Here is a 17571-nt window from a genome sequence, read left to right on the forward strand (position 1 = left end):
TTCGTTTGCTAGTCATGACCAATCTCCTTGCAAAGTTTGAGGACCGTACGACCAAGCAAACTCAATCGGACAAGCGTTTTTGTTTAAGGTCACCACGGCTGTGACCTTTGATCAACTAACCTTAAATGAATAAGGTTCATCTGCTGGTCCTGACCAACATCCAAGTTTGAGGAACTTATCCCCTAGCCTTCTCTAGTTATCAATCGGATAAGCTTTGGCCTACCAACCGACCGACGGACCTAAATTGTAAAGCACTATTCCTCCGTTTATTTAAAAAGTGCATATTTAAAATACTATAGCAACGTTTTTCGGTAACAACGACGTGAACCAGGGTAAAAATATCGATTTGCGCCGCATAGTTAATGTTCTGAAATATACATTCATTCCAGCAATTCCTTAAACACATAACTTTGAAGTTTTTATTTTACTGCCAGGAACGGCCATAATGAAATGTTTTATAGGCTTACGTCACAAAATTTAGTCCATTTATAAGCTTTTCCGCCATTCAACGGTGACCTTGAGTAATGCATTATGTATGTTCCGAAGAACTGATTAACATGCGTTCAAAGTGTATCCTTGCTCTCTGCGTGTCCAATGCGGCAGCCAACACGATATTTGGAGATTTCCCAAGTCGTCCATTCCAGTCTACCACCATCATTCCGCGCGTATAATTTCCCGCCAATTCTACCGTGACAAACACTTCCTGTTTCTGAGCGATGACTTCCGGATCAATCACAGTTGCCATGGCATTGAGGTCACATGACCGGTAAAACGGCATAGTTTCGCGTTCACGTTGTGCTGGAGTCTGGACGAATGCTTTCATAAAGTGTCCCTTGGGGGTGTCCGTCTCTATCCATCTATCAAACCAATCCTTAAATAAAATGTGCTATTAACTAGTGTACGAGCTTTAAAGTAGAATCGAAAATACTTTTATAGGAGATATGATCTCTAAATGTGGGTTATAAGTTCGCATGATAACCTATAATATGGAATACTGCAATCCATTTTTTACATTTTATTTATTTGTTTGATATAATTGGCAGCATGTTTTATGACTCCACCACGTGATGGAAAACTTCAAATTCCACCTACCCAAGGGTAACATGTGGTCTCACACAAGTTGGCATCCCAAGGCACTACAGTGGGAGGCACGTTCAACTCGTGCAGAACCGTGTATGCGGCGTCTGGGTCAACCGCAAAGTTGAATTCGCCGCACAACGTTATGTTACCACGCCCTGACAATTATAATTTCAATTTCTTTAAAATGATAAGATTGTGACAGTTACCATGAAGCTTGGGATATGATGTCTATTATTGGTTCCAGCATGAAGACATTGTGTTTTGTGTGTTGACTCAATATTTACGGTTTATATGTGATTGATTATGTAATTAATATGCATAAGTATACCATTCATGTTTTAGTATTAGTAATTAAAGCGGGACAGAATCTAGCACTCTGATCAAGACCTACAAGCTATTTAAACTCGACCGAAAATAAGCTCTGCGGCGTCAATCATAATCAGAGATAGAACATGCAGCAAATGGCAATCCTACTGACCCTGGCTATTTCCGCCCATGATAGTGACTGCTGCCAATTTCTGTCCAAGGCTGGGGTCCATCCTCAAAGCAAGAGCGATGTTGGTTAATGGGGCGAGGGTCACCAGGGTTATTTCACCTAAATAATGAAATAATGAATACAATAATTAAATAGGAAAGACAATAACATATTTTTAATAAAGAAAAGGGTTGTTTACATATTATAACAGCATATAAGCATAATGGAAGGTCTGATGTCCGCCACTTATTCAAGAGGTTATGAGTATGAGACATAAGCATCGGGTTTTGATCGTAATCAGATATGATGCCAGATATCGTGGCAAGTGTTCTACAGTGCCCAATGTAAATGGCGAAAAACTGAACCATTGCCTTATGCCTTTGTTGACGCCTTAATTACATGTACAGCTTCACCTATTTTAAAAAAAAAATATGGAAGGTAAGTGAAATGAATACAATAAAACTTGGATATAAATAGCAAATGCATTTATAAACATGAACTTGAACAAGTAAAATGTTACTGTTCAAACCTGGGTATTGGTTAACAAGTCTAAGTATGGTGTCGACGGCATGTTCCTTCTGTATCTGGAATCCGGAAATGTCCACTTGAGTTTCCGCGTCTCCAAGACCGTCGTCACCATGGCAATGGGTTGACCGGAAGTTCCCCCCGACCAGCGCTCTATCAGCACCTCGGTACACAGGAATCTACGGATTGTTTTTTTTTTGTTATTTTGTTTCGATTGTCAATGTTCTCTGCATGTATGTCAGTCAGATATGGTATTCATCATTTGTTTAATTGGTTCCAAGCAATACCTTGTACAAAGTTTAAGCTATTGTGTTGACAAAAAACGATTAGAAAGCATACACTGCAATTATTTACGAAACACTAACCTCCGACGCGCATTATTTGTTTTAATGTGATTCCTCTTTGAGGTTTTGTCACAATCGAAATAGTATACTTACATCCAGACGCCCACAAGCGGCAAGGACTTTGAGCGTGTTGGTGCACACCAGGTCCAAGTGCACATTTCCGGAAACGCACGTGATGGCCAAAACATCTATTTCCGGTTGGGAGAGCGCCAACATGATAGCTTGCGCGTCGTCCACACCCGTGTCGACGTCTATGATAAGCTTACGCTTCATTTCTCCCTAAATCACATAACATGTGGGGTGACAAATCATGTTCCACCAGATGTGGCCCTTAAATACTAGAAATTGACCTTGTGTTCATGGCGACAACCTGTCGGAGGATGTTGGTCAATGTTTTATCAAAAGAAGTTATAAATAGCTGTTCTGTGTTCTCGCAATGATACATCTATATTTCGTAACAAAAAACGTCGAATGAGTTCAATAAAAAGTTGATGGAAGAACCAGATGACCTAGTTTTAGTAACTGGATGCGTACATAACGGAGGCTTAAACTTTCATTAAGCCGAATAACTGATACAAACAGACAATGTGTACTTAATATTTGACCAAGTATCATTGATCCCACTGACCTGATAGTAGAACATAATTATACATGCGAACATAGCTACTAGTATCACGTACTCGTTTTACTTTACATATAAATCAATGATTGACTTGTTCTTAGAAGGGTTAACAATGGCTTCGGTCATTTGAACGTCTTTTATTTAAGACAAGCTTACAATATATATTTAAAATACAACAAAAAAACAACATTTTATTTCAAAATACCATGTTCCTGCGATATTGATGTGTCCATTTGATCCATGTTCGAACTTGACTTTAGTTTATTTGAATGGATATAATTTGTCCATGATAAACGAGTATGAATAACATGAATCTAGGACTCATTTAGTGTTTACAACTCACGTGACAAGCAGCATCACCATTATCACTCATTCTCTGGAGAATTGGTATAATGGCCAGAAGAAATATGAAAATATGAAGTTCTCCAAAACTTATATATTTTATAGAAATTTGACAGAAAAACAACAACATTGAAATAAGTTTGCAAATTATCTTGAACATGAAATGAACATTAAAGTTGTGGTGACCGCTGAAAGAAACAGTACAGTTTTTGCTAATGTTCAATGATGTACGATACCTTATCCTTACAATAAATAACCATCAAGTAAACCGCTTTTGAATGGTTGAATAAAAACATTTAAACTATATTGAAGTAAACACATTATTTATGAACACCTAAGTATGAACAATCTTACATTTTTCTTTTCATTTCATTTGCATATTTTAATTGTGATTAAACGCATTTGTAGATTTGCATTTATAAACTGTCCTTATATAATTATTACTATCATATTATTAGGGATATAATCGTCCACATTCTGTGGGCAATGAACAACGATCATTTAAGCTCGTACCGCCGATCACTCAAGCTACAAATCATGTACAAGGCGTGCTCATGAACGTGTTTCACTAACCGAAGACTACATATATGATATATCATCTAAATCCGTATTCGACACACAATTTAATATCTCAGTCACGAATGTTCAAAAGAACAAACTACTATATTACTTGTATTAGCAACATCCAAAATGTCACACATTGACAACTTACTATTAATATTTCAAATACTTGAAATAGATAAAAATAAACATTTACCTGAAATTGTAGGTTTGTTTTCAAAGGGGAGCAACTCCTAAAAAGAATGTGGTAGTTCGTGTTCAAAGGGGGGTAACACATAAAAATCACCTTTAATTTAGGTAGTATGTGGCAGTTCGTTTTGAAAGGGGGTAAACACATAGAAGCCATATAAAATTAGTGGCAGTTCGTTTTCAAATGGAAGGGACGGGGGGTATAGATAACAGTCACATTACGTATGTATCAGTTTGTTTTCAAATGAGGTAACGCATTAAAGTCTCATTACATTTCGGGAATCAAGAATGTTAATGAAGTGCTTATATATAATGCAGTATGACTGACTTTGAATAGTTAAAATAGCATGGTACAAACATGGGATTACAGTCAATTTAATTAAAGCCATTAAAGTGACTCGCTTATGTTTTAACACACACAAAATATTTTTTTACGGTAATACATCTCAACACCCTCATATTGCAATTATTTTACTATTTGATACCGAAATTGCGGAAAAAATATAGTCAAAGACCTGGTTATAATTGGAAGGGAACCCAAGTCGGTACAGACAAGTGTAATGTATACAGCCGATATCATATCTACTTGCCCACAAGGAATAATACTAAGCTGACGGATATTCAAATTTTTATTGACTACATTGGTAACATCACATGGCAATGTCAATCAACCAATTAAGCTACAACATTGTTGAATCGGTGAAAATAAAATGGTGGGCTTTAAGGGCTTCAAAGAGAATAATTTAGCATATATCAACATTTGTTGAAGGGTCTTAGTTTTAGCATTGCTAATTATTTTCCACACTTGATTTCGTAATATGATGACTCAGTATTATATGGATATACTTCAAAATGATTTTCATTGCAAGTGTGAATAGAACAATACTTGGCTATAGAAATTTAATATAAATAAGAGCGGCAGCTGTACAAAATCCAATTTTTAGAACATCGAGGATGGTGATAGGTGATTATATGATTATAGCCAGATTTAGAGTGCGGACGCTGAAAATACAGTTTTTGCCAATTCAAGTGACATAAATCTGGATTCGTTAAGGCGACATGACTGGAGAAATCCTGCCCAAACATTTAGGTCAAATTTGATAATGATTGGACATATGGACAATTACGCCTTTAAATGCTGTACCCTTATTCGACCTTATCTCTGGAGATCTCATATTTAACCAATGTTTAAAGAAATATTAACAAATATTTGAAAGTTGTCAAAGATGATAAAAAAAATAGCACCAAAACTTCCATATGAGCAGCCTTTGATTGAGCTAAACTTGCCGTCTTCCGACTTTGCTGTTAGGTGATCTCGTACAAGTATTGAACATGATATATCACATTGACGACATAGATTTCACTGCTCTGTTTTCTTCATCAACCAAACCATGGACATATGGAATTAAAACATACAGAAGCCAAGAGCTTTTGAAAATAGTTCACTTTACTCATTCACCCATAGTCATTAGACATGAAGGCCGCGTCTATCCCGGCCTTGTTGCCACGTCTATGGGGACTCATGTTTACAATTTCAGACAGTATGGATGGATTTTATATTGTAAGAAAAAGTGAATGATAAAAGGGACCGTTTCGATGTCCATGAATAGTAAATCTTTTGACCCATATTCACACTGGTCCGACCTAGTGTTTTACCAAAGATAAGCCATTCTCACACTTGTCCTAAATAGCATGCTTATGCTGATTGAGTTTTTAAAGATCGGATAAACACTGTTGAATTTATTAAAGAAAAAAGAAACTTTTACATCAATATGTTATCTTTATATTTGTCGGGTGACCAAGTGTTTGACTGAGATCAGTGGTGTACGTTTATAAACTAGTTCTACATACACATCTCCTACAGCTCTTAACATACTTCATGGACCGTGAGCATAATTGTTTTATTTTGTGCCTACTGTGTCTTGTCCATGGTGTCCCCAGTGTATAGTGTAGTCATCGTAATTTTCCGTTATGGCTACACATAAACAAGACTAGCAGCCAATTGTCTAAAACCAGTTAAATTTTCAATTTGGTCCAAGTTTCCAAAATGTTTATTCATTTGTAATCAATTTGATGCGTCATTTAGCCGAAAGACAACCTTTGGGCAACTTTGAAAAGTTGTATACCATTAGCTGCAGATCTTTAAAACTGTTGCAAAATGTGTGGCCGAATTTAGATTCTAGGACTAGTGGCTAGTTTGTTTTATTTCAAATGTTCATTGACTGCATTTGATGAATAATTGAACAACACAAACATTCAAAAATAGTCTGCATTTCTTGAAAAATGTATCAAAGTATTGTTTCAACAAGTTAATAACTAAAAAGTACAATTATATAGACTGAATCAACAATGATAGTTAACTCTAGAATATCATCAAACAGATGTGTCAACTTTCGTCAGCCCTCATATATTTATAGTAAAGGTCACCATGAAATTCATCTTTGACATACAGACCCAAAGATCATAAAAGTCATCTATTGACAATGGCAAATATAAATACCATGTTTATAGACCCACCAAGTCACCCAAAATGTTTTCAATAAAGGTCACAATAACCTTCACCTACTCACCCCAACTCATTTGGGGCCATCAATGACTATGATCAATGTGCAAATCAAGTTTGAAGATCTTAAACTGAGTTATTCAAAATTATTGATCTAAAAAGAAAGTGTAACACCAATGACGCTGGACAAAGAAATCCCTACTCATCAGCCATGCTAATTGCAAGCCACACAAAAACCAGATATGATGTAAAAGAAATATGCAGTCACATGCTTCTGATCAGAGTATGTGAAAGCCTTATTCCCACATTGTACACATTTATATGTACCTCCAGCAGTAAATTAATAAGAGGCATGCTTGTAACAGTCGGACACATATTTACTAAATTTATGTACATGTACTAAATCAGAGGCAAAGAGTGTAGAAACATGATGTGCAGTATTTGCATTGAGAAGATTTCAAGTGTTGATTTAGAAGGTAACTATACAATAGAATGTAAAATATAGATGTTCTGTTATTTCAAGATCATACCAAAACTGTTATACAAACTTTGATGATTTGTCATTACTAACACAATTTGCATATAAAACAAGAGCTGTCACAGTATATGACGAATGCCCCCGAATGTGACATTGACCTACGAACAAGATCAGTACATGAAAAGTTGATCTTGCCTTTACGTGTCAAATACATATGGCAAGTTATTTTAATTGCCTCTGAACATAAAAAAATACCACCCATACTTGACAACCAACACTGTTATGTCCTTATATTCAGAATTCCCTTGTGAATAAACACTTAGTGTATCTTTCACCTTAGAGGTAGGGACATGGGTCTTGCAGATGACACGTCGTATTCATATGTGGAACACATGTAGCAAGTTATTTTAAAATCTGTCCATACAAGAGAAAGTTACAGCCCGGACATGACAACCTATACCCCGTGCCCTTGTATGCGGCACTCCATTGTGAATAAACACTAAGTGTGACCTTGACCTTTGAGGTAGGGACACGGGTCTTGCACGCGACACGTCGTCTTGGTATGTGGAACACATGTGGCAAGTTATTTAAAAATCTGTCCATACAAAAGAAAGTTACAGCCCGGACACGACAACCTATACTCTATGTCCTTATATGCAGCACTCCATTATGAATAAACACTATGTGTGACCTTAACCTTTGAGGCAGGGACACGGGTCTTGCACGCGACACGTCGTCTTGGTATGTGGAACACATTTGGCAAGTTATTTTAAAATCTGCCCATACAAAAGAAAGTTACAGCCCGGACGCGACAACCTATACTCTAAGTCCTTATATGCAGCACTCCATTGTGAATAAACACTATGTGTGACCTTGACCTTTAAGGTAGGGACACGGGTCTTGCACGCGACACGTCGTCTTGGTATGTGGAACACATGTGGCAAGTTATTTTAAAATCTGTCCATACAAAAGAAAGTTACAGCCCAGACACAACAACCTATACTCTATGTCCTTATATGCAGCACTCCATTGTAAATAAACACTAAGTGTGACCTTGACCTTTGAGGTAGGGACACGGGTCTTGCACGCGACACGTCGTCTTGGTATGTGGAACACATGTGGCAAATTATTTTAAAATCTGTCCATACAAGAGAAAGTTACAGCCCGGACACGACAACCTTTACTCTATGTCCTTATATGCAGCACTCCATTGTGAATAAACACTAAGTGTGACCTTGACCTTTGAGGTAGGGACACGGGTTTTGCACGCGACACGTCGTCTTGGTATGTGGAACACATTTGGCAAGTTATTTTAAAATCTGCCCATACAAAAGAAAGTTACAGCCCGGACACGACAACCTATACTCTATGTCCTTATATGCAGCACTCCATTGTGAATAAACACTAAGTGTGACATTGACCTTTGAAGTAGGGACACGGGTCTTGCACGCGACACGTCGTCTTGGTATGTGGAACACATGGGGAAAGTTATTTTAAAATCTGTCCATACAAGGGAAAGTTACAGCCCGGACACGACAACCTATACTCTATGTCCTTATATGCAGCACTCCATTGTGAATAAACACTAATTGTGACCTTGACCTTTGAAGTAGGGACACGGGTCTTGCAGGCGACACGTCGTCTTGGTATGTGGAACACATGGTGAAAGTTATTTTAAAATCGGTCCATACAAGGGAAAGTTACAGCCCGGACACAACAACCTATACTCTATGTCCTTATATGCAGCACTCCATTGTGAATAAACACTAAGTGTGACCTTGACCTTTGAGGTAGGGACATGGGTCTTGCACGCCACACGTCGTCTTGATATGTGGTACACATGTGGCAAGTTATTTTAAAATCTGTCCATACAAGAGAAAGTTACAGCCCGGACACGACAACCTTTACTCTATGTCCTTATATGCAGCACTCCATTGTGAGTAAACACTAAGTGTGACCTTGACCTTTGAGGTAGGGACACGGGTTTTGCACGCGACACGTCGTCTTGGTATGTGGAACACATTTGGCAAGTTATTTTAAAATCTGCCCATACAAAAGAAAGTTACAGCCCGGACACGACAACCTATACTCTATGTCCTTATATGCAGCACTCCATTGTGAATAAACACTAAGTGTGACATTGACCTTTGAAGTAGGGACACGGGTCTTGCACGCGACACGTCGTCTTGGTATGTGGAACACATGGGGAAAGTCATTTTAAAATCTGTCCATACAAGGGAAAGTTACAGCCCGGACACGACAACCTATACTCTATGTCCTTATATGCAGCACTCCATTGTGAATAAACACTAATTGTGACCTTGACCTTTGAAGTAGGGACACGGGTCTTGCAGGCGACACGTCGTCTTGGTATGTGGAACACATGGTGAAAGTTATTTTAAAATCGGTCCATACAAGGGAAAGTTACAGCCCGGACACGACAACCTATACTCTATGTCCTTATATGCAGCACTCCATTGTGAATAAACACTAAGTGTGACCTTGACCTTTGAGGTAGGGACATGGGTCTTGCACGCCACACGTCGTCTTGATATGTGGTACACATGTGGCAAGTTATTTTAAAATCTGTCCATACAAGGGAAAGTTACAGGGCCGGCCGGCCGGCCGGACGGACGGACGGTGCGATTTTAATGTGCCCACCTTCGGGGGCATAAAAAGAAAATTACCATTTACTTCTAAACAAAATGTTTTGAATAGGAAGAACATGTGAAACTTACATGCATACTAGTATGGTACTTGCTAGCCATACCCTATAACATGTTCATCCGATTCTGCCAGTACACTTTTATGCTCGCATCATTGAGTACTGCGGGACATTTTGCACGGAAATTCGGGTAATCACGAATAGTTTATCAGACATTTTGTATCCGTGCCAAATGAGGACCTGTTCAGAATCTCAGCAGATGAAATAATGTTGTCCATTCATTTCTATATTTAGGAACACAACCCCTGTATGACCTCATGGTTAATCTTCTATGCAGAGGAGATTTTAATCATTACATCCAATTTCATTGAAAACGAGTTTTCTCCCCTACCTCATCAATGTTCATGAAAATGAAATTTTTTAAGTCATTTTCCCCACAAATGATATTAATGTACCCTAGTGTAAACAGAATTAAGTATCAGGGTTGCCAACAATGTATAAAATGAGGCCACATGATATGTATACACACCTTCATTGCATCATAATGATTATGATTAGAATAAAAAAAGTCTAATCTTTTAGTATAAGGTTATCAAAGGCAATCATAAGCACAGAATTGTTGTTTGTGACACAAAGATGCAAAGAATGACAGAAAAAAGACTAAAATGTCACATGACTTGAACATGGCTGTCACATAAGGGTCACATGATTGACACAAAATCTGAAGGTCACATGATTGACACTTAACCTGAAGGTCACATGACAGTCACATGAGGTTGCGACTACCTCACAGCACTGTCAGTCTCTTCTTTTGTACCTCCAGTAGAAGGAAACACCAACTTTTCATTCATTTCCTTACTCACTGGAAGTATTTGAGCTAGTTCATTTGGATCTGTTATCACATGTGCAGGAACCTGTAAATACACATGTGTAATTGGTATAAACTAGAAACCAAAAAGCCAGCAATCAGCTCAACATGCTCATCTGAGTTTTTCAGTTGAATAAGGTACATAATTTAACACAATTATGCTAAAGTGATAATACTTGCTCCAGGTGTGTTCGGGTACTATTGTGTGTTCCAAATTTCGTGTAAATGAATGCTTTTCAAGTTATGGCCAACATTCTTTGAAATATTTATGGAAATACAAAATCAAGATGGTTTAAATTTGCTAACATTAAATGTTTGACTTAAAGAGAAATCTGTTGTGTAATGTAACCAAACAGTATGGAAAAGAGACCATTTGAATATTTCCAAGCACATGTATAAGACTATATGGTAGAATGAAGAAACAGAACCTCATAAATGAATTAAATTTGAATTTAATTACTTTATATATGATATAAGCCATACCTTGAGGTCTTGTATGTTTTTTTCCCTACAGCTGTGTTCTCGTAGCATGTAATTTTGTTCTGCCTTATAAAAGAAAAATGGTTGGTTTACTACATGCCAACTCAACACAGATGCATTCCACAATACAAATAAAAATATCTACATATTGTAACATTTATCAAACTATCTTAAACAACCATCAACATTCAATATAATACCTAAAACAAAAACAAGAACATCTCCAGTGGATGCTAATGCTTGCTCAATTTTCTCAGCCAATCAAAACACATAACTCAAAAAAAATACTTAGAATTATCATCATTTTCTAGCTTACACTCATGCTCTTTGTCAGAGTGAACATGTTAATGTCAATGTTTTACAAGTTAAGTGAACATACTTTTGAAGAAATTTATCTTTCTTGTCTACACTTTCAAGTGACACTCTGGTTCATATTTAAAATCAATACATACTCAAGTATAGTAAACATAAGTTTTAAATGATAAACCTCGTAACTACTTACTAAATAATGCATCTATGGAAAATATTAACTACTGATTACAAGATTGTAACTGTGTATTTTATAGCTGTTAACGCACAAATATCAAATGACTTGTGGGTCAAAAAAGGTTTAATGATCAAATACCGGTATTGTCTGATAAGGTAGAATTACCGTGTTTGATGCACCTTTCTTTCAAATTAAACACAGTATCTTTCATAAGAACCATTGTTTTTGATATTTATTCATCCTTTTCGGTAAATTAAAACAATCATATTAATTGCGGTACATTTTATTTGGGAGTAAGAGTGCATCTTTAATCTATCAGGTTAATAAGATACATTCAAAACACCTTATGCAACCAGTAATTTGTTTCTACATAAACGTAAATATAAACAAACACACTGGCCAAAACAGAGGGCTTTAGGTATACAAGCAAAGATACTACTTCTTACATGTATACTATACATGTAATAAGTAGTATCTTTGCTTTCAAAGTTAGAGTCAACATCAATGTTTAGTATGCTAATGGTGAGGAAACCAACACTATGACAATCGTGACAATATCTTGATTATTTCTTTGAAAACAGACCACCTGATTGGCCATTGACAAACAGTATTGTACAGCAACAGATTTGTACAAAATATATTTTATCCAACAACATTATGTAAGTTACCTCAAGATAAAGTCTTGTGTCCAGCACTCTGACAATGACATTGTCCACCCTCATAAATTGTCGCAGAAGAATGAAGAAACTTGATGGCATCACTCTCTGGAAGAAGAAATATTTGGTATCAGAGCTTCTTGTAGAATACGGTCATCAAAATTAGATTTGTCTTCAACTAGCAAGAGTGCTATATGTTCTTATTACTATACAGTTATAACCCAGGAAACCAAACATATTAATGTGATCTGCAGAGAGCACAAATGGGTCTTCTCCTTATTATTCTGAATTTCAGCAATACATTATTTTTTTTCTCAACTTTGTGTTCATTTTCAATTTTGGCTTAACTTCAATTCACACAAATATGTAGCAAAATAATGAAACTATAGCACTAGAATAATTTCAATCTCAAATCGACTAATATTTTTATCTAAACAGGCCCCTAGCTTCACCGACAGAAATAGCTGTAGTATAACACTAAGTTTTCAGTGTGAAGATTTAATAACTGTTCATGGGAAGGATTTGTATTTTTATATGGCAATCAAAAAGTAGAATCCTTGAAATAAGATCTTACTAATTAGACCTTTTTTAAACATACATTTATTTTTATTTCTAAGATGAATATAATCAAGTACAGGTAAAAACAAAGTCTGATATTCACAGCACATTAAAGGCAAGGAGTTTATAAATATTTAAGTAGTATAATCCCATTTTGGTAACTAAAACATTGTCATACAAAAAAACTGTTTTGGACAATCTAGCTTTGTCATGGCTACATTTGTAACATGTATATTTTTAAAGGTATGATATGCAGACTAACCGAATGACATATCATCGTTATGATCATGATCAAGTTATGCCTTGTAACTCACTATTTTCACGCTCATCATAGATGTGCCATTATCTGACAATTCATCTTCAAACAACACAATGTCCTCATAGAAGTGTATCTTCTCCCTGACCTTCAACTTCTCAAGGTCAATCCTTTCTGATGTTGTCTCCACCTGAATGTAGCATGGAAATAATAAAATACAAATCAAATCTTCTATTGTGCCGGCTATTATGTGACACTACCATATGAACAAGAATATTTAAATTTTCTTTGTTATAGAGTTTTGACACTAGTCAGCCTTCCTTTACATTCAGGTGTCATTCATTGATATCTAATATTTAATTTCACAAGACTACCAAGAAACACTATCATTGATTTTTCTAGCCCCAAAAAATATTTTTTTCTATGTGTATGTGTGTATAGTTTATCTAAATAGTATGTGTCAAGTTTTATATGAAGAGTTCAAATGGTTTCTCAACTATGGCCAATGTCAAAGGTTGTGCATGATAATGTTGTTACTTTCATTGACAACTCATAGTTCATGTATTTTCAAGTCAATCCAGATGCATAACTCAAGAACCTTTGAAGCTAGAGTTATGGGCCTTACTATTCACATCTATATTGTCGCTGGTGAAGTTCCATGTGAATATCTGGAACATATTTTGATTTATGACCATGGTAAACATGTTTGCATGAGGACACTGAACAAACAAGCTTGAAAAATACACAAAAAAAGATTGTTTTACCTGTATTTGATCACCAATTATTGTTCCTTTGTAGTCTGTAGTAAATGTCCAGTCAAATGGTTTAACCACATCTTGTATATGCTCGCACTCAGACCTACATGTACATTAGAATATTAAGTAATTGTATTGATACTTCTATAATTATGTAAAACTCATACTAACATAGCCATACTGATATAGGCCTAAGGCAACATACTGTATGCAATTAAATAATCTGTAATGTACATTGTTACTGTTAAAAGTACATTCTGTCAATGAATATTAAAATTATTACTCACAATTTCAAACATTATGTTAACTCAGATTATAACATGTACAGTATATCACTTGAACTGACTATAAATATGTATAGATGTTAAGTATTAGGATAATGATTAAAAAAATTACGAGCATTTTTAAACAATCTTTCATGAAGAGTTTCATGAGCCACATGTATAAAAAAGTTTGAAATATCTTGCTGACACAATACTATGTACCTTGCCTCTTTCCATGCCTGGGAGACAGCCACCTTAAAGTGATCATGATGTGGATCAACACGGCGTAGGGCATCTAACGCATTGAACTCCACGCCATATCCTTCTGTGTGCTGTATACGTAAAACATTCTCTGCAAATACCATCTCTGGCACTTGGGGGAGGTCTAGTTGTCCCTCAAACCTTAAAGGTTAAAAGTATGGTTTTAAATTGAATAACAAGTCACAAAAATGTGATAAAAAGTGATGACAAAAACAGAATAACCATGCGAATATGATGTCTTTGTTATCAATCAACACCAGGGCATGAGGATTCATATATATAGAAACAGAGTATTGGAAGAGAGCCAAATTAGAGTAAGTAATGTCGTATTGTCCATGCTACACACAACTTGGACATCAGTTATCTTGATGCCGCGGGACATCCAGAGGATAGCAATACTTCAAGTTCAATATCTATACATATATTATACAGTATGTCCATTTGTCTATGGCTGTCCAGACATGGATAGCACACTTGCTTTTCAACAAAAAGTTTTGGGTTAAATTTCTTGCCTGGAATCATGTCCTGGCTGATGGTCACTTGGCCAAACAATTAAGTTTCCTCCTGGAACTCTTAATTTCTCAGACAACATGAAACCAGTTTAACCACACTATTATGAAAAATCATGCCAACTAGCATGACAATTATGATACTGTTTTACAATTGTATATAACTGCATTCCAATTATTTGCCTACCTTTCCCTAGCAGTTCCCTCTGACTCAAGAATGTGAGATTTTACTGCGGTCAGTGTCCACGGCCCAAATTGGAACTGCGTTGTAATTGGTCCTGCTCTTGGCCTTGCTGGCCCATGTACATTAGAGGAAGCCATTATGTCTGAAAAGTTGGGTTTATTTATATAAAACGTTAAAACAAAAAAACTCCTTTTAGGTATATCAGTATACATTTGCTTTAGACAGAGGCGTAAATGTACTGATTTTATTGAGCACTCTTGTTTACCAATACCAAATACTGCAAATAGAGACAGCTTTTAGTTTGAAAATGGTATTCAGACATAACTTCACCTTAAATAAGTATTGGCAGTGATTTTTTTTTTTTTTTTTGTATTTTAACTTTTGTTTGTCCAATTGTAAATGTATTAATTATACTTTTAAAAAGATATGATAATTAAAAAATGTGGTACTAATTCAAAAAAATGCCATACAGATATTAATACTGAATTATCTGCCCTCAAAGACATCTTAAAGCTGCACTCCCACAGATTGAATGTTTTGACAACTTTTTTATCTTTTGTTTTGGAACGAGCCAACTTTTGCAAACTTCCATGGAAACCAGTGGTATAAGACTGCTGACAAAAAATTAGATCGCAGATTTTTATATTTAAGTTCAAAAAATCATGTTTTATGCATTTTTCTTAAACCGTTTAAGCCATAAAACATGAATTTTCAAACGGAAATATGCAAATCTGCGCTCTGATCGTTTGTCAGCAATCTTTTATCATTGGTTTGCAGATATTTACGCAAAATTTTGCTCGTTCCAAGACAAAAAATAAAAAAAAGTTGTAAAAACGGTAAATCTGTGAGAGTGCAGCTTTAAAAGTGACTCACTCATAAATTGACAGGAGAATACATTATCCTTCCAACCACTATAAAAAAAGTTTTAAGATAAAAAAAAATTATATATTTAACTATTTTCCCCCAGAATATTTTGGTAATATATCAACATTTCAGAAAACATTATCTTCATTGATCATAAAGTAAAAGTTCCTGCAGTATTGTCAAAGTACATGTATTAAATAAAGTACATGCATATGTCAGTACTGTATTGTCACCTACCCTTTAACCCATGACTGTCTGATATATAAACGCAGTTCAACGTCGATGACAAGATCTGAATATTTACAGACATTCTCGAATGGTGCAATAACTCAGTTTTACTACTGCTTACAATTTGCAGTTCTTACATTGATTCAATGAATCTTGTATCTTGTATGAAAACATTTTCCCCAAGATTTGCTATTTGCCCCTCTATCAGAGGGTCACTTTAAAGATAAGATAATTTTTACAGCCCCCATAGTGACGTTGATGTTGCTGTAAGGACATCATAGCTGAAACCTTAAGAGTGTTCAAATGGTTTCTCAAACAGAACCTGATGAAACGGTTACCTAAAACAAGTGTCGAAGAATGAAACTGGTTTAACTAATACTGATTAATCTCTGCTTCCAACTACCAAGTTAACATTCCTATGTCAGGCACCTAGCTAGCTACAATAATGATTTAACAGAGATACTTTTTTATTACTTTGACATTTCTTATGTATCCCTGTAACGCTACAACTCACTAAAATTTAACACCGGGCGAAAAAATATATAGTAATGTTATGCATCAGTATTAAATTATAATGACAACCTTGTTCAATGTTTTCCACGATCGTGATCTAAACTGGAATTAATTTGTCATTAAAGTCATTATTTTTGCATAAATATATTCTGTGTCACTAGTACCGTTTTAATTTTCTTTTATACATGTACACAGCCTGTCAGATTTGTTCCAGATTTACAGATATCAGGATACTTTATAAACAATTGACATATGTAAGTGTTTTAAGATATCTGAACATTTTTTTTAGCATAATGACATAAATAAATATGTTTTTAATAGTAGAAATTTGAATTTATACCAGAGATAATTTTAAAATTGTGGCCACGTGGATTCTCTGTCCAAGGACCACTCGCTACTTTTTGCTGGGAGGTGGACGTCACAAGTATGCCATAGTAAAAAATAAATCATCAAAAGACTGGTTTACAGCCATTTAGGTGGACTAGCACCTGGCAAGAGATTATGAAGCAAAATTAATGCTCAGCAGCTATGCTGTGTTGCAATTGTACCAAAACAGGTATTTTTTATTTTTATAAGCATATAGGTATGGATAAAACATCAAGGGTGTTTATCTCTAGCAAAGCTACTACCCATTTACAACATGTTTAGCCGTGAGTCAGTGTAGTAGTTTACAAACTGTTGACTGCTGCCAAGAGCAGCCAAGTAGAAATATATAAACACTGATGATGAATGGAAAAAAAAACATTATTTAAGCAAGTATGAAGAAAGATACCGTCTTGAAAATTGTTGAAATGTCAAAGGTTGGGTGTTTAGCTTCATTACTGTATTTAACATACAAATAAAAATTGTTTACCTATGTCACGTTTGATGAGCTTAATTTTAATTAAACCGGTTCTGTTTTTTCT

The 17571-nt window shown here is 35.6% G+C and overlaps 2 protein-coding genes across 6 annotated transcripts; both read right to left on the reverse strand.

The window, feature by feature from the left end:
• Positions 1 to 252: 252 nt before the first annotated feature.
• On the reverse strand, positions 253 to 4176 carry LOC128238915 (inosine-uridine preferring nucleoside hydrolase-like). Of its 4 annotated transcripts, none has more exons than XM_052955237.1 (7): positions 4146 to 4176; positions 3540 to 3576; positions 2518 to 2703; positions 2085 to 2259; positions 1559 to 1675; positions 1093 to 1235; positions 253 to 871 (listed from the first exon to the last, which is right to left on the reverse strand). In XM_052955237.1, the coding sequence occupies exons 2-7, from the start codon at positions 3546 to 3548 to the stop codon at positions 530 to 532; spliced, it is 972 nt and encodes a 323-aa protein (XP_052811197.1). In that variant the 5' UTR covers positions 3549 to 3576; positions 4146 to 4176; the 3' UTR covers positions 253 to 529. The 4 variants fall into 4 exon arrangements, with proteins under 4 accessions (XP_052811197.1, XP_052811196.1, XP_052811198.1 ...); XM_052955236.1 differs by lacking the exon at positions 4146 to 4176 and adding an exon at positions 3962 to 4023; XM_052955238.1 differs by lacking the exon at positions 3540 to 3576 and having other exon boundaries at positions 4146 to 4172.
• A 2147-nt stretch (positions 4177 to 6323) lies between these two features.
• On the reverse strand, positions 6324 to 17549 carry LOC128238460 (TIP41-like protein). Of its 2 annotated transcripts, none has more exons than XM_052954397.1 (8): positions 17520 to 17549; positions 15065 to 15203; positions 14330 to 14509; positions 13854 to 13947; positions 13148 to 13279; positions 12288 to 12383; positions 11136 to 11198; positions 6324 to 10698 (listed from the first exon to the last, which is right to left on the reverse strand). In XM_052954397.1, the coding sequence occupies exons 2-8, from the start codon at positions 15196 to 15198 to the stop codon at positions 10567 to 10569; spliced, it is 831 nt and encodes a 276-aa protein (XP_052810357.1). In that variant the 5' UTR covers positions 15199 to 15203; positions 17520 to 17549; the 3' UTR covers positions 6324 to 10566. The 2 variants fall into 2 exon arrangements, with proteins under 2 accessions (XP_052810357.1, XP_052810358.1); XM_052954398.1 differs by having other exon boundaries at positions 17439 to 17533.
• Positions 17550 to 17571: the final 22 nt, after the last annotated feature.

Source organism: Mya arenaria, chromosome 6, assembly GCF_026914265.1.
Source record: "Mya arenaria isolate MELC-2E11 chromosome 6, ASM2691426v1".
Taxonomy (NCBI): Eukaryota; Metazoa; Mollusca; class Bivalvia; order Myida; family Myidae; genus Mya; species Mya arenaria.

What these genes read in the sequence shown, in the direction of transcription:
- LOC128238915 (XM_052955236.1), bottom strand. Translation starts at nt 3,987, where the DNA reads ATGATATATCATATATGTAGTCTTCG. An exon ending in TATCATATATGTAGTCTTCG is followed by an intron (nt 3,577 to 3,961) that starts GTTAGTGAAACA and finishes TGTTTCTTTCAG; the next exon opens with CGGTCACCACAACTTTAATG. An exon ending in AGACCACATGTTACCCTTGG is followed by an intron (nt 872 to 1,092) that starts GTAGGTGGAATT and finishes ATTTTATTTAAG; the next exon opens with GATTGGTTTGATAGATGGAT.
- LOC128238460 (XM_052954397.1), bottom strand. Translation starts at nt 15,198, where the DNA reads ATGGCTTCCTCTAATGTACATGGGCCAGCAAGGCCAAGAGCAGGACCA. An exon ending in GAGGGAACTGCTAGGGAAAG is followed by an intron (nt 14,510 to 15,064) that starts GTAGGCAAATAA and finishes TTAACCTTTAAG; the next exon opens with GTTTGAGGGACAACTAGACC. An exon ending in CTATGATGAGCGTGAAAATA is followed by an intron (nt 12,384 to 13,147) that starts GTGAGTTACAAG and finishes TTCTTCTTCCAG; the next exon opens with AGAGTGATGCCATCAAGTTT.